Raw genomic sequence first — 17402 nt, 5'->3', positions numbered from 1 at the left:
ATTTAAGTTTCTTGCTAATTAAGTTAGCTTTGACCAATAGCAACTGTTAGCTTGGACTAACGTCAAAAGCCCATGGAAATTTAGCCAAATGTACTGAGTCACCATCTTTATGACTGTATTTTGGCAGTGAGAACTGTGTCTTGTAACATATGGAATAGAACATTTTGTCTTATGGACTGGTTTGAAATCAAAATAGGCTACATTTAGCCCCGGCATACATTTGTTAGCAATAAACACTGCTCTAAATTGACTGAACATTGGGTACAAACTTTAAGCCGCTTCTCCAAATAACATTACAACTCCTGGCATGGCTTTTTGTGGGGAAGATTTTCCTGGAAGACGATTTGCTTCACTATGCCATATTAATTATAGCTCTATACATCCCTATACGTGGAGCAAAACACATTCTTTTGGTTTAAACATCCCGAGCAGTAGCAACAACTCCTGTGTGCCAGTTCTTTAACCATTTTATGAGACAAGCCCCTGGTGGGTTGTGTAGCGAAAGGTTATCTGTTAACTTCCAAGTCAAAGTCAAAGACAGGGGGGCTGCACTTTGCTGTTTGGGGTGAGTGGGTTCATTGGTGGGGGTGGGGGGTGTGTGGAGCGGAATGTGGCTCCGAGGAAAAGCCAGGAAGAATCATTAGAGAACCAGTGAGACGCCAGGACCGGCAGAGTGGGGAGCTTTCAGGGACAGTTAAGGCAAGGCTATGTGAGTGGCTTCTTTCTCTCACTCCCTCTCTGTGCTCTTTCCATTTGTAGATAATAGATCATGGAAAAAGCAATACATTTGGTTCAAACGAAATGCATTGGATTTAACATGATTTATTTCCAAAAGGGCCTCCTAGTGAAAATGAGTTGACCCAGGCTTTATAAGCTCCTTTCACTCAAAAGTGGTTCTGTCAGTTCCTCCAATATTCATAGTTTAACCAGCATCATGGCCCGTCCACTCATCTGCATAAAGCATGTTAATGATGAGTAATGGGTTTTCATTAAACAAAAACTGCCACAAAGCTCAGTGTCTTCACTGACAGCACACAGGAACTTGTATCTTTTTTTTTATATCTTAGAGTGGATGTCTGCGTACACAGCCTATAGTTAATTGGAAAGATTACCAAACACATTTTATACACAGAAGTACATTTATTTAAGTTTTAATACATCAATATAGAACAAGTTACATATTCTTTTGATTGCAAATCACAGAACACAGTTCCAGTTATTTCTGTATATGAGTTAATGTAACAGAATTTTGTTTTAAAATAGGCAACGGGAAGTCATCCTCTCAGCACGAGGAGCACTTTGTTATAAAATGTAAGCAAAAGTGCAAGAACTTTCTACTCTGAAAAATTATAAAACTTGGTCCAAGATTTCTCTGACAGATTAAACATGTCTCTATTGTGTTAAAAATGCATTATATATCTTTACAAATTGCTTTTTGAGGCTATTTCTAAAAACTGTAGCTAAATACAAGAAATACAACAATGTCAGTTTACAAAAAGCTTAGCATATCAATCACTGCATCATCTATTTCATCTCTAGATAAACTTCATTTTTCCCCATAGAACAATCTGGAACGTAGAGTCTGACACAAACAATAACAAGACCATATATAAGACCATATCATCTCACAGCGCTATGTTACAATAAAAGATCTCTGCAAAACAAAATGATGATATACAATGCATAGATTTAATCATTGAAAATATGGAGCTATAATTTTAAGTGAACCCTGTGACACTGACTACATGGATTCATTACAGTTTATTCTAACTCGAGTGACCGGCACAAATATATATATATACAAATCTGAACATATCACGTGATAAAAGGCTATAGATATATATGAGTTTACTATAAAAAGGCTGATTTGGCTGCACCATAACAGGTTGTGAAGAAATGGCAACACGTGGCACCAAAGGCAGACAGCAGCTTCAAAATGGCTTCTCTGCAGAGCTGCTTGAAATGTTTAATCTAATCTACATTTTTCACAGCTTTGTCATGCTAAAGAGTATGAGTGTAATGGTACAAGAAAACAAAAGATTCATTTGGTACACCTTAAAAAGTTTAACTTGTGTAGAAGGGAGCAAAGAGAAGCTAATTAGCCTTTCAAAGTGGATACTAACCAGGTCTCCAGTTGGTATCAAAATCATAACAGCTCCAAATGTGATGCAATTGTTAACATTATTCACTCTTTCTAGGTCTGAAGTAACCGGAATATTTGATTAAATATGTTTGGAATAACTACTAGCACTATGTAATGATGATGACGCTATATGTGAATGTAAGTTTATGTACAACTTTAAAGAACACATTTTATGCTAAATGGCATTAGTGTAATCATGTTACACTGCTGTCCCCTCATCAAAATGTACCTGGTGTAGTATTTTTGCTTCATTCATGTTTGTTTCATTAATACATTAATTGCCCAAATTTTGCCTAGATTGTGATGTCATAGGTAAAACTCTGGACTTGTCCTGCGCAGTTTTTAAGTCCATAAACCATCACTGGACTCGTTCTGCAGTCAAATTGTAATTGAAAACTACATTTTCCATATGCAGACATTATTTTAAGTTAGAAAATGTGAAATACTTATCCAAAGGTGACTAATGGCATGCTTAAAAGTGAATTAGAGCCACAAAAATGCATATGTGTTCTTGAATGTACCATTATACTCATACTCAATGTGTTTACAAATAATAATAATAATTTGCATAACTACTGACTTTAATTTAGTTTCAATAGGTAGTTTTTCAAACTTACCAGTTATCTTCATGAGAAGCCATCTTTATTTTACACAATTTGTGACTCTGCATAGTAAGTCACATACAGGCCAGCAGTTAGTACAGCAGTAAGAAAAGGCAAGTCAGGAATGCATATTTACAAGCATGATGCAATACTTAACACTTAGTGGCGCTTTTAAAGAACAAAAGACAAAACAATTAAGACGATACATTATAAAAACATTGGTGCTGTGAAGTCACATGTTCATCCAAAGTGTCCAAAACATATAGAGAGAGGTAGGAGGGGCGGCATCAGAGAAACGTATAGAGAGGTAGGAGGGGCGGCGTCAGAGAAACATATAGTGAGAGGTAGGAGGGGTGGAGTCAGAGAAACATATAGAGAGGTAGGAGGGGTGGAGTCAGAGAAACATATAGAGAGGTAGGAGGGGTGGAGTCAGAGAAACATATAGAGAGGTAGGAGGGGTGGAGTCAGAGAAACATATAAAGAGAGGTAGGAGGGGTGGAGTCAGAGAAACATATAGAGAGGTAGGAGGGGTGGAGTCAGAGAAACATATAGAGAGGTAGGAGGGCTGGAGTCAGAGAAACATATAGAGAGGTAGGAGGGGTGGAGTCAGAGAAACATACATAGAGAGGAGAAATATAAAGCACATGCAGTTGTTCAGTGTGATGTCACTTCCGGATCCAAGGTGCATCAGCTGATTGAAAATAAAGGACATGTTTACAAGTACCCCTTTTTTTTAGCGACAAGACATCTTGTAATAAAAAAAAGGATTGCAGTCATTTAACGCTAGCAAGGTTTTACTGTGAGGTAAGAAGTTAGGCTAGGCTAAGCTAGCATTAGCGATGACTAGAAATTAGTGAGATATACATACTGATAATCCTATGTTATTCTAAATTATTACAACATACTACATATTACTTACATGTTTGATACAGTTTTTGGTTGAACATTCAGTTTCAAATTGTAATTGTCTCTTGTTTGATAAATAAAGAACAAAAATAAAGCTAGAAATCAGCTGTGAAGTTCCCTGTTGGACCTGGAAGTGACATCATGACGTAACAACCCTATAGAGGGGGTAAGAGGGGTGGAGTCAAAGAAAGACATAGAGAGAGAGGTAGGAGGGGCGTCTTGTGAAAAGCTTAAAGCTGAGCCAAGCACGGGTGCTTTTGGCCTTGTAGAATAAACCGCACTAAGACATAGTCAGTTCCACTGGGTTTTCCAGACAGATGAGACGTGTAAAGGGACAGGCTCACAGTGTCTGTATGAGGGCTCAGATGCCCCGCCCTCACCTCAACATTCACAGTGCCTCCAAATGTGAGAAAACCCTACTGTCTACTTTACACAGGCTTGGCTTGAGCTCTGAAGAAAAGGTGAAGCAGAAAGAGAATCAATTCACTGTTACTTCAAAACATTGAGGATCTTCTGGACCGCAGATATTTACAATAAAAAGCCTTCAAGCCTGATATCTGCTCTGTAGGCACAATAAATAGGCCCCTGTGGTTTTAAGGTTTACAGGTTGAGACAAATAATAATAATAATTAAAAAAAAAAACCTTTCTGTGAGCAGGTTATGCACCAGCATAAATCTACACAAATAATTTAGGTCTCAAATATATAATCAATCTATAAATGTCCACATTATTTTAATATACATTCTGAAATATGTACAAAATGTCTGAGCCTTGTAGAAGATTCTCAAAGATCTGTTAAAAAAGGCTTTGAAATAAATGCATCCAGTTGTCAATTCTGCTGCCTTGATTTTTGCTTCTGCTTTGTAAACACTATTTACAATTATGGAAAATACACCAAGAAATGATTCAGCTGACAACAATATATATACATTTAGAGGATGACAAAAATTACGTAACATCATCTCGTCATCCCATGAGAACTGCCACTTAACCTGACAACACCAGACCTGCCCACGCTAACAACCGCTAGCTCCCGCGCCATATGATTACCTTTAGAACGTGTCTGTAGAGGCAGTTGGCTCTACTGTACAGAGAAGTAAACAGCACAGACTTTGTGCACTTGTGGATTGTGCTTGATGCTGATGAGATGTAGCTGGTACTAGTTTCAAGCAATGTTTCCACCAACAATTCCAATATGGCTCTGCTTGGATTGTCAACGAGTGGCTAGAGAATGAGCTTTTTGAACAATTATGTTGAACTAGCAGAATTATAATTAGTAACAAAGTACCATGTTGTAATTTCAGATTGGAAAGCTCTGGTCAGCAAATAAATGATAATTATTGGTAGGATGATATTACTACTGTGTGGGAATAGCTATGAATTGAAGGGAATCTTAACGTATTCCATGCAGAGATCAATACCAAAAATTTTATGTTGGAAAGGACAAAACTTTCTAGATTTCATTAGCATTCTTTAGCAAATTATAGCAACATGCCAAAAATATTACAAAATGATGATATGTCTATAGTTGGTGTTGAATGTGTTTGAATATGATATGTAGAGATGTATGCAGAATCTGATCCCATAATTGACACACAATAAAGTTAACCATAGTGAAACTGGTGGAAACAAGGCTTTACAATTACAAATTCTGTAGTTTAATAAAAAAAAAAAGAAGTTATTCAACCCGTGAAGTAAGTTCAGTTTGGCTTTCTTTTAAGGCAAAAATGTTTGGCACTTAGTTTAGTTTACCCAAAATAGAATTCAAATTTAACAGTTCTGGGGCCATTAGGAGTCTTTGCCGAGGTGATTTGTGAAATGTCGATGACATCCAGAGAATTCCCAAACAAGTCCTGGTCAGTTTTCAGCCGGACACCCAGCTGTGCGTGGTGGTCTTCACTCCGTGGGGGAACCCTTGCTGACCGACCACTGGCTCAAAGTTAAAGTCCAGAGAGTCCCCGTCCATCAAAGTGTCATGGAGGACTGTCTCCATGTCAAACTCGAACCGCTCAATCGACATGTCGTCCAAATCGCTGGGCAGTTTCTCTGAGTGCGAGGGAAGCGGAGGTCCGGGCCTACCGTATCCATTGGTATTCAGGGGGCAAAAGCTTCCAGGAATACCCCCTCCACCATGATGAAGCCCGTAGGGCATGTGCATGGGGGTCTTGACTGAAGGCAAGCGATTTTGGTTGAGGGACATAAGCATGCGTCCGTTCATTGAAGGGGGAGTATGGGTGGGGGGCTGGCTGTGCATATTATGTTGATGAGGGTGTGGTAGGCAAGGATGTCCATTAACCCCCATGATTTTGTGCTGTGTGCTGTTGTAAGGCGGGAGCATGGATTGAGAAACCACGCTGTCCACCGAAGGCATGAGTTCCCCGTGTTGATCCGTGTCCGTGGTGAGAAGCTCCTTCAGTAATCCCGCTGTGCAACCGTACTGTCCCATCCCACCACCAAACCCGGACTTTGTCTCAGGAACAGGCTGCAATGGCATAGATGGTAAGCTACCCATCCCTGCCTGGCCATACCCGCACTTCCGGTAGTCCTGCTGCGATTGGGACACCATATTTGGCGAACTGTACGAAGGGTAACCAGGGCTCTGTTGCATCATGGGAGAAGGCGACGACTGGGAGGAGCATGGAGTCGTAGCCCCGCCTCCGACCTGGGAGTTATTGGGCGAGAGCAGATTGAGGTTGTCCAGAAGGTTCTCCATGACATTCTCTGTGCTGTGTCCCAAAGAGCCAGTCATCTCGGATAGGCTGGGGAGCGTGGCGGTCATCTTTGCAGCAGGGGGTCCCGGGTAGCCCATGTGAGCGTCGGCTTCACCCAGGTCATCCTCAGGGACAAAGGGGGACAGGCGGCCGCTCAGTGTGCTGGCGTTGGAGCTGGCCCGGGGTCTGAAGCTGTTCCAGGCATCAAAGTCATCGTTGCTGTGGGAGTTGGGGCTCCCGGGCCACTTGGAGTACGAGCCTGGACTGTCCGCTCCCCCATCTGGACCTCCCTGCATGGACAGCTGTGGACACAAAAAAACAAACAAATGTATACATGGACTCATCAATGACTTTAGTTTTAGTAATAATAGTGCAATCATGCATTTTAAATTTTCAAATGAAATGAGATATTTTGAGGTTGTATTTTCAATCAGTCAGTTGGGACTACACAGAACTTGAATTAGGTCTTGATAGGGTGTTTTTTGAGGAAAAGTTTAACATAGTAAAGCAACACAGTGCAACTTTCTGAAGGGGCCCCGTTACTTACATGCTTCCATGGAAATATAAAGTTAAAACCATACTTGGGAACGCTTTCAGTCCAATAAAAATATCCAAAATCAAGAACATGCTTTTAGTTTTGTTGAGTAAAAAGGTATACAGAGGGGCTTTAAAGTTACCATCATTAAGTTTATTTTATGGCACTGTTACTGTTACTGTTACCCCCTCACCTGGCCTGGGTCATGTGTACTCTCTGGTTTTCTTCTGGCAGACTGAAATAATGATGAAGTGGGAGAATACAACAGAGGTGGGTCGGCCAATCTAATTATAGATGGCCGAAGTGAAACTATGTATTTTATTGATTGTATACAGTGGTATAGTCATGAACATTTTCAGAATTGAGAAACGTCAATTTATCCTCATGGCTTCACTAAAACACATTTTAATCAACAGTTGAATTGTAAATATACTATATGAGAATGAAAACATCCCAATGCTAATGTTTCTGTTTACTATAGTTTAATGATATTTTAATTTTTGTCACTGTCTGGATTCTAAATAATGAGTTACAAGGTTAAAAGTAGTTGAAAGTCTGTGTCTAAACCCTGTTTTAATTACATGGTGATTATAATGACTTAAGTGTAGTAACTCATTTCTAAAAATAGTCAATTCTGTAAAAAGTGGGTCACAAAACAACGATTTGCAGAAAAACTGGGTCCATCCATCAGACCAGTTTAGAGCCATTGTTTTCATTATGTTTTTTTCAGCAGACAAAGACAGAACTCAAACAATTTGCGTTGTTTTTTTTTATCTTCTACAGACCTTTGACACACTTTGACAAAGTTTGGCTTATCTTATATTCGCATAACACCACAAAGTAATGCTATATTTATCTGCAAATAAGGCCATGATCAAGTTCTAGAAAGTGCACCAGAGGGAAGATAACCTGCAGACACAAACAACTTGAGAATCACTTGTTGACCCTGAAGCACCTTATTTGTCTTGTAAGGAATAATCTGCAAATATGTCCGTTTAAACTTGACAAATTGGTTCAATAATTACTATAGAGTTGTTAAGTGATGATGTCACTTCCGGGTCCAACCAGAAATTTCATAGGTTTTCTAGCTTTGTTTTTGTTCATCATTCATCAAACAAGAGCCATTATCTATCAAAGTGTATGTTTAACCATAAATTGTATCAAATGTGTAAATAATAATAGTAGTAATAATCTATTTTAACATAAGATTATCAGATGACCAGATCCATGCTTATAAATGTAATTGCTCCAAATGACTTCAATCTCTTTTTAATGTGAGGTGTACTGTTGTTAAAAAAGAGGAAACTGACATGTTCATTGTTTACATTCAGCTGATGGACCTGAGAGACATCACACTGAACAACTTTATCAATTGTGGTCTGACTGGGTAGATTTCAAAATATGTATTTATTTTTAAGCAAAATGAAATAAAAAATGAAAGAATGCAAATCAAATTTAAACGTGCAACATGTAAGATTTGTCTGAATGTTCCATAGTATGCCATTACATTTACTCAAATACGGTTCTTTTTATTGCTCAAAAAGTACCTTGAACAGTGAACAGGGTCACCTCTCCACAGACCTGACATGTAACTTAACTCCGATGACATCACCTGCTTGTCTCCATGGACATGCATACTTTTAATGCCATACGGTGGAACATTTCGAGCAAAACAATAACATATTCCTGCAGAAAAGTGACATAATAACTTAACATAATAAACTAGTTGATCAGTGTTGAATCCAGCCAAATAAGTCTTTAGATCTTTTGAATTTAGACTTCATAAAATGAAACAGAATTCTGTCAGCAACTAAAAAAGACAAAGGTTTATATTCACTCTTTCACATTTTGACAAAACTTTTGAATTTGGTATATTAATATTGATATTAATGATTAATATATCATTAATATATTCTGAATTCCAGACACTGAAATCAAACCAAATCGATAGTAAATGTTTGAATGTACCTTTTTCTTGGCAGCGCGGCCCCGGCTCTTGCTGAACTTGCTGTTGTTGTCCATGGAGGCGGCTCTACGGCGGGGGGACTTGCCGCTCTTGCCTCCCTCTGGGTTTAACATCCACCAGGAGCTTTTCCCTGTGCCCTCGTTCTGCACACGCACAAAGCGGCTGTGCAGGGACAGGTTGTGCCGGATGGAGTTCTGCAAGAAAGAAACAAGAACAGAGAAAATAACATTAGTGCCATTATGACAAGGTGAGTTTCAGACTATGGGTGTTCTTGAAAGTGAAGTATGAACAGAAATCTGCAGGCCTACTGTACAGAACAGCCTAAGCACAACCTCAATTATTTTATTAGATACAGTTAAAACCATGCTAACATTCTCAATGGAAATAGATAAATTTCAGCGCGTACAGAGAAAGATTATAAAACAAACAAGCAGAAGGAGGCCTACATTTTGACCAAATAAGAGTCAAGTTTGTTGAGATAAGGACGCATGTTTGTCTATGTTTTTGCAATTAAAACAACCATAATGGAAAATAAAATACATATATCTGTCTATTTTTGGATAAAAAATTATATACTAACTGCAGTGGTGGATGATGTACTCAACTCTGTTACTTAAGTAAAAGTACAGATACAGAAGCAAAAAGTACTCAAGTAAAAGTAAAAGTATCATGTGAAAAAAATCTACTGAAGTATTTAAGTACCCATTTAAAAATGTACTTTCAGAGAAAAGTATTTCACACAAGTGTTCTTAATTTGTTAAAGTCTAAATGTAGTGATATTAATTACAAAATGATACATATTTTGGTCACAGTAACAATATGAATCGGTTTCTTGATTTTCTTATAAATTTAGTGTATTTATTTTTATTTACTCAAAGCCGAAGCTTAAATTAGAACACTTTAGTCAGGATGTTACCACGAACATGGTAAAGATAACTTCTCTACTACTAGTAGTACTTCTAGTACTTTGTACTTTTTACTCCACAAAATTTAGAACTGAAAAGTAAAGATACCTGCTCTCAAATGTAGTGAAGTAAAAGTAAAAAGTATTCACTGTAAAATTTACAGGTAAAGTACAGATACCTAAAAAAAATCTACTTAGGTACAGTACTTTGTTACCTTCTACCGCTGACTAAAATTTATGGACTAGGGATGCAATGATATCCAAATCTCACAGTATGTTGTAGATACTTTCTTCTTCATGTTGTCTGAAATGGAGCAAAGGATCATGGTCTATGAAGTTACCTGTGATTTTTTATCTTTTGCTGCAATAAAACACAGTATTATTGTTACATCTCCTTCTGACAGTGTCTCCTGTTAGCCAATCACAGCCAAGTGCCCAAGTGTCTCTCTCCCTCTTCACAGCCTTCGCCATGTCCACCCCAGCAGAGCCAGCAGAGTTCACTACAAGTAGCTTGAACCCACTGTACCTATTGAAAGACTAATTTTAGCCTTCCTGTTTAACGCAGAGAAACCATGATTTTATTCATCCAGCAACAGCTGCAGGGACTAGAAACAACTATAAAGGCACACTACCTGATTGTATAGTCTTAAACTCGTGAAAACAGAACTACTTTATTTTAAAGTGTTTGCAGAGCTCCAGTAATTATTCCCCGCCATCAAAGTAATGCTAACAACAAGCATGCTAACAGCTCATAAATATTATTTCCTGATTGGATAGAAAAGGTTTTACAATTACATGCAGAAAACACACAGAGGTCTCATTTTGATCCTGAGTTGCTTTTACAATATATCTGTACTGGGGCAGGAAATATTTACCTTTATTAGTGGATACTGCATTTAAATGTAGTAAATACTGCAATCTACATCCTGGTTTATTCTATTGTGACAGGACTTAACCAGCAGAACCAGTCATACAGTCAGATATTGTGGTAATGTTGTGGTAACGATGTGGTAAGTGTTGAGTTCAGACAATCATCAATTAATGAATTTCATCATCACTTTCATCATCAATGTTATAACTTTCTTTTGTGCGTTTCCTACTAATAGTGTATATCTTGCATTTCTAATAAAAATATGGTGACATAATATACACAAATTAAGGGTAGTATAGATTAGTTTAGGGCCTGGTCTTGTCCTGCTTTAGTCCTGGTTCAGTCCTGATCTAGTCCAGGTTTAATGAAAGCAACACTTTGTAACTTTCTGGAGGGGGAACATCACCTGCATGATTCCATGGAAATACAAAGTGAAATGTTGAAACATTCTCCATGGAAACAGATATGATTCACAGGAATTATATAGCGAAAGAAATATTTCCATGGAAGCAAAAGGAGGCCCTCCTCCAGGCCAAATAAGAGTCAGTTCAAGTTTTGTGAAGATGCAAGAATGCACACAGTAAGGACACATTTTCTGTTCCTCACTATAGTAAAAACATCCAAAGTAAAAACAAACAAACATAATTGTAGGGCTAAAGGTTACATGGAGGGGCATTAAGAGAACTGTAAATGGTAAATGGTCGCACTTTTCCACCTTCCACCTGTGTTGCCAGTATCTTAACCTGCAGGTAGAGGACATATCCAAGTGTGTCTCATTCTCAGTATATGGACCTCATTGAAAGCTCTGAACCTCCAGAATTCAATCTCTTTGCTGATTAATGATGGGCTGTAGGTGCTTGGTTTTATGTGGATTCAGATCAGAGTAAGGCATTTTAAGTTTAAACCAACTGAATTTCAGCATCGAAACTGGCATTCCAAATGAGAGATTCATCTCATTCTGCTTTCTGAATGGGGTACAGATACGTCATGTTTATGATTTTTATTTAATGAAAATCTTACATGCTGTTCCTTTAAGTCCCAGTTTAGTCTCATGTGGTGTTTTTGATTGTGTATGCCCCCTAAATTGTAAATTAACCTCCAACTTGTTTTATATTTTTCCTCCAACTAAACCAGCTTCATAAGTGCAGTATGGCCCAAACAGAGGTGTTATCTGCACATACACTGTACATGTGCACAACAACACTGGGGCCCATTATACCAACAGCACATTCCAGCTGACTACAGGCTCTGTCTAAAGCAGCGCTCAAAGACGTGATCTGTGCTCTTCGCCGACACATCAGTACTGTACTAGAGTGTTGCTTGGTGACACCCTCAGTGGAAAAACTCATTTCTGTGCCAGAAGCTAGTGGAGCATTATTAAAAGAGTGCAAACAAGAGAGCTAGAATATACAGCAAACATGTGGTGCACGGGCACACTGCATGGGGAAAGTGAGGCGTCCAGTCTGTCGCTGTGTTTTTCTCTGCTTCAAAGTTTCAAACTGTCCACTTAGCTGACGAGGGAAGACGGCTTTACTGTGATGTTTAAATAGTAAAGTGTATAAATAAGAAAGGATACTATGAGGGAAAAAACAGCCACTTTGACAACTTAATGCTTGTTTGTATCCCATGTTTCATAGAGTTTATGAAGTGAGTCAAGTTCTTGAAGCTGTAAAAAGAAGCAGTACCCATTGGGCACTTTGCATCCATTCACACACTCACATATACAGACAGAGACAAGGGGGTAAAGTGTCTTGCCCAAGGTCAAATTGACAATAGGCCTATACACTGGAGATCAAACCATTCATTATTGCAAACAGATTATTCATGCATGAGTTATAGGGGGATTGATCCAATATATCTCACTGACTAAGGTACCAAAAAATAAGGATTCTCATGTATAAATATCAAAACACACTGTTAATAATATTATAATAATAATCATAAAAATATTGTTATATGAACATAAAATAAATACGATAAAGATGAGGTCAAACTGGGTTGGAGCAAAGATAACAGCACCAATGTAAACACTTTTATAGCAGAGGAGTTTCAGTGCATTTAACACAAAATGCATTAGTATCAGTGTTGGATTTATATTGTGATACATGGCCATAGTATTTACTTTGTGTCGGATTGAAACAAAAATGACCCGTACACGCCCACCACTAGTCTACACACACAGGACATAGCTCAAATTCCATCGACCAATGGCCATATAAAGGTGTCAGCTTGGCAAGGTTCACTGACACAGGCCTACTTTTGACAAACTTTTGACTGATATTTGACCTACTTTTGACCTACTTTAAAGAAGGTGTCTAAATGATAGTGAGATACTTGAGGGAACAAGTTTTTGAGACCGGTTACAAAGAAAATTCCAAAAAAAAGGGGTAGTAGTATTGCTGGGAGTGGAAGCCATTGCTAGTAGTAGGCCTACTCATTGTAACTATATATAGCTAGGATCTACTTCAAGCGTAGAAGCCCTTCTAAGTGTGTTCTGTGTTACTGTGCATGAGCAAGTAGAAGTAGGCTACAGGTAAACAAGAGGTCCAAATAGTTAGAGGAAGTAACGTATCATTTCAAAAGTTACCATCAATATTTCCAATAAACCATAATATGCTAGTCCAGAGCTATTATTTTAACCACGGCCTACTTTTATTTGAGTCACTTCTTCCACCTCCATCTTCGTCCCAGATAATTTACACTCGGCTGTTTGCTAACACGAGGTAATGATCCTTGCCCAGACATTACCGAGCCCGGGTAAAGCTGCTTGTTTTGAAAGAAGCTCTCAGAGTCCCCACAAGCACCCACAGTTAGCGTGCATTAGCGTGTGTTAGTGTGCGCGGCATGCTAACGTCATCACGCGCGCCCCTGCTGTGAGTCACCACTTCTCCACATCTGGTTGGGTCTATTTCGAACCCGGAGCCTGTCTGCCCCTCATATGCGAGCAGCCAGGCACACGGAACCATTATGGATGCTTCTCTACACATTCTTAGCCATAATCAATGTCTTGTTTAGTCTGTAAAAAGAGGAAAGGAGCTAGCTAGCAACATGTGTCTGGCATATGTATTGTGATGAAGCGGGCAAAAATGAATATTCAAAATACCACCAATGTAGCGAGGGTTGCTAACTGCATGGGTGGCAATAACATGATTTTTCAAAACCAAAAAAATTCTGTTATTGAGTTAGAGGTTTTGTTACTGGAGAGACCAGTAGAGGGTGGTACATTACAGCTGTGTTGTCATGTTCTTTATGTAAATGTTTGGGATTGATTGAGAACAATGCCAATTAGGGCTGCATAATATATCGCAAAAGTATCCATATCACAATAACGGGTAACACAAAATTGGATATCACGACAATTACACCAAGGTCCTCCACCTCACAGACATGTACAGTCTTTTAAAATGAAAGTGCATTAGCCTTGATATATTCTTTTTTTTTTTTTTTTTTTTTGAGTTTAATTTTTTTGATTGTAAACTAGGACATGCATGTTTTTGTTTTATTATTGCTAAAATGATTGCGTCAAGAGGCATATTCAATAATGAAATATTAACAATATTGCACTGGGCAAATAGGCAACATAGTCACAATGTAGATCTAAGAGAAAGAGGAGTGTCGATGTGTCCAAGCTTACAGCTTTATTTCAGTCAAAAAAGCTCAAAATGATATGCAGACTGGGTGCTCTTTCTTCTTTACAATGAACTGTCCGCCTCCTGACAGGTTAATGTGTAATGTGTCTTTTAGTCCACCTTGTAAATGAATGTATTTTTTTTTTTATTGCCAGTAAATGTAAATGCACAAGTGCTCCCTGCCACGTATAAAGTGAATAATGAATGAATCGTACGTAAAGATGGAGAAGTGGAAATTAGAATAAGAAAAACTACTTTACTATTTCGGCCTATGTATGTATGTGTGAGAAGCAAGTAACATACTTTTTTGGCCTAGGTAAGAGCTACATATAACATTATAACAAAGATCAAATATATTTTTCACATTGTGAGTGAATCAAACTATCTAATTGTTGGTTTTTTTTTGTGTTTTTAAAGGAATGAAGAAATGATTGGTTTTAGCCAGCTATAGTAAATCCTGTCTATACGCATATCTACTTATTATTTATTTACTTACTTTTGTTGCATATGATTGGCAAACATGAGGGTGCTTTAACCGACAATTACGTCTAACTATAGCACTAGCTAGCTCCCATTCAACAGCGGATACACTTGGACGACCTTAGGCTCACGTGAAGCAGCTCTGAATCCTTTAACAAATGAATGCAATTACCCTCCAATCAAATGAGCCCACCCCACCGGCCAATCGCGTCGTTTTGGTTAGCATGATCCGAGCGACGGGACGGCCCACCGCCTCCTGCGCGATTAGCCTAGCACGCATTGCTATTCCCGGCCCCCCTCCTTCGGTGTCATCATGGGGCTGTGATGACAAAAGTCTGGTCATGAGTCTACTTCTCATGACCATGGAGGAGCGGGTCACTTCAGCCTGAGCAGTGGGAGGAATGAGAGCAATGTGAGCGGCCGATATAAGTCTAATGACAGGATGCACTCAAGTGTCTGCATACACGTCCTACATTTCGATGCACTATTTATACACGATACAGATGGGTAGATTAGAGACATATGGATAAGAATGATACGCAAAATACTACTATGTGTACAAAGGATACACGGATATTAGCATTACAGCAACAACCCAAAACATACACAATAAGTAAAATGCTCCAGCTAAGGTAGTCCTGACCAAGATTAGCTTAAGATCTGGAGATGGGTCAAATGCAGAGGACGAATTTCCATACAGGGACATTAAAGTGTACCTTAACCTTCTTGAACTTATTACAAGTATTTGCACTATTGCTATTACTTTGCCTCCACTATTGCCCCTTCTACTTTTACTACTTCACTACGACTACTGCTTCTACTACTTCTGACTGTTAGAAGTATCACTTAGTACTTTCATAACTGCTTTCATTACTAATACACCTCCAGCCACTACTATATTACATTACTTTACTGGAATTTTGCTTACTACTCTTTTTTACCAGTATCACTAACCCAACAACAACAACATCAACAAATACTACCACTACTAAAATAATTGCTAAAAACTACATTGAATTGGTGAGAAATACTGCTTGAAAGAAACTACCTTTTATTTATAAAAAATGACCCACGTATTGAAATGTATACAAGTATTATAATACTAATCGGCCTACCAGTGCCACAGTACTATCACGCTACTACTACCCATAACGCTTACTCTGCACTCTTCTGTTTTAATGTTAATTTTATGATGATTATTTGTGATTATTTATGTTTTAATTTGTGTGAATATTTGAAGATGTCTTTCTTATTCTGTAAAGCACTTTGAATTACTTTGTGTACGAATTGTGCTATACAAATAAACTTGCCTTACATTATCGACAACTAAACTACCGCCAATGCAACTACAGTATTAAAATTATATTGCTATTTTTATTACTACTTTTCATTTACTAGTATTATGAACTACTGCAAAACTACCAAAATGAAACCATATACTCAGTAGGCTACGTTTTGAGTATATTCCCAGTTCTTACTCATGGGATAGACCTTAATGCTTGGCCTTGTGTGACTGTCCCTGTGTGAGACATGTGATGATGACAAAGTTCATAAAGAGGTCATAATCTAGACTAGCAGGGCTGGCTGGAACTGGCTATCAAACTAGGCCCGATGGAAAAGACCCACAATGCCACAGTGTATGACCTCAATATTATGACCAACAGAAATGAACACAGTTTTGTTTATAATGGTTCACAACAGCCAGTAATGGTGGGGCTGCAGAAGACACGCACATCCAAAGACTATATTTATCAAAGGAGCCAAGAAAGTATAGATATTTTGGTGTGTTGACGCGGTTAAAACCATTGATTTGCTCTGAAATGAAGACTGGTGACGAAGCTGGTTTAAAATGTAGACGAAGTAATATTATTTAAGAAGAAGTACAAAGTAGAAAAGAAAAATGTTAATCAAGTAACGCTAAAAAAGTATTTGGGTAAACTACTACGACTTTGAGAGTAAGTGTAAGGGTACTGTTAGAATGTGAAGTTTGCTTTATAATTTAAAGTTCAGGCAGTTCTGGTATTTTCACAGGATAGACTGCAAAAATTTGACAAATTAAATCATATTTGAAAGTTTGTGAAAAGTAAATCTTATTGTTTCATATTGTCAAGCTTTTGCCACTTGTAGACTTATAATAGGAAGAATTGGGAAGAGTGGCTAAAACTTTTACTCAAGCATACATACCGTTACTTCAAATAAAAAATCATGCAGTATGCAAACTACTCTGAGATGTTCAATTTCTTTAAAAAGTGACTCAAGTAAATGTAACTCAGTACTACCCACTTCTGAGGATAAATGTGGGCTCTTTCGTGACTGCAGCGTAGGCTAAAACTTTTACAGACTTTTTTCTGTTTTGATTTGAGTGAAAATGGAAGAAAAGTTGACAAGAAGTTTGTTTTGGGAATGACAAGGATGGACAGAATTACACATCAGTTTATCAGAAGGACAAGCGATGATAGATAGGCTTCAGCGTATCAGAGTGTACGTTAGCATAGCCAAAACACACTGGTAAATACAAGCCTGTGTGGTCCTCTGTGAACTTTGAGACATTTTTGCTTCTAAAATGAATCGTTTTTCCGTTGGACCTTCTCTGTGACACATTTTTATCTCTGCCGTTTGCATGCTGGAATCTTCACATTCCAGCTAATCACGGT

The 17402-nt window shown here is 38.2% G+C and overlaps 1 protein-coding gene across 1 annotated transcript in view; it reads right to left on the bottom strand.

Annotated features, from left to right (window-relative positions):
- Nucleotides 1-1120: 1120 nt before the first annotated feature.
- foxo1a (forkhead box O1 a) overlaps nt 1121-17402 on the bottom strand; it is a 50952-nt gene continuing 34670 nt past the window's right edge. Inside the window, exons 2-3 of the mRNA XM_033976727.2 lie at nt 8867-9058; nt 1121-6665 (exon numbers count right to left, since the gene is read on the bottom strand). Of these exons, the coding sequence (XP_033832618.1) occupies nt 5517-6665; nt 8867-9058 (1341 nt within the window). The 3' untranslated portion in view covers nt 1121-5516. The remainder of the gene's footprint in view (nt 6666-8866; nt 9059-17402) is intronic.

The sequence above is a fragment of the Periophthalmus magnuspinnatus genome, chromosome 13, assembly GCF_009829125.3.
Source record: "Periophthalmus magnuspinnatus isolate fPerMag1 chromosome 13, fPerMag1.2.pri, whole genome shotgun sequence".
Classification (NCBI taxonomy): domain Eukaryota; kingdom Metazoa; phylum Chordata; class Actinopteri; order Gobiiformes; family Gobiidae; genus Periophthalmus; species Periophthalmus magnuspinnatus.
Note: the sequence above shows the minus strand (reverse complement) of the source record. Positions and strands in the feature narration are given on the sequence as shown.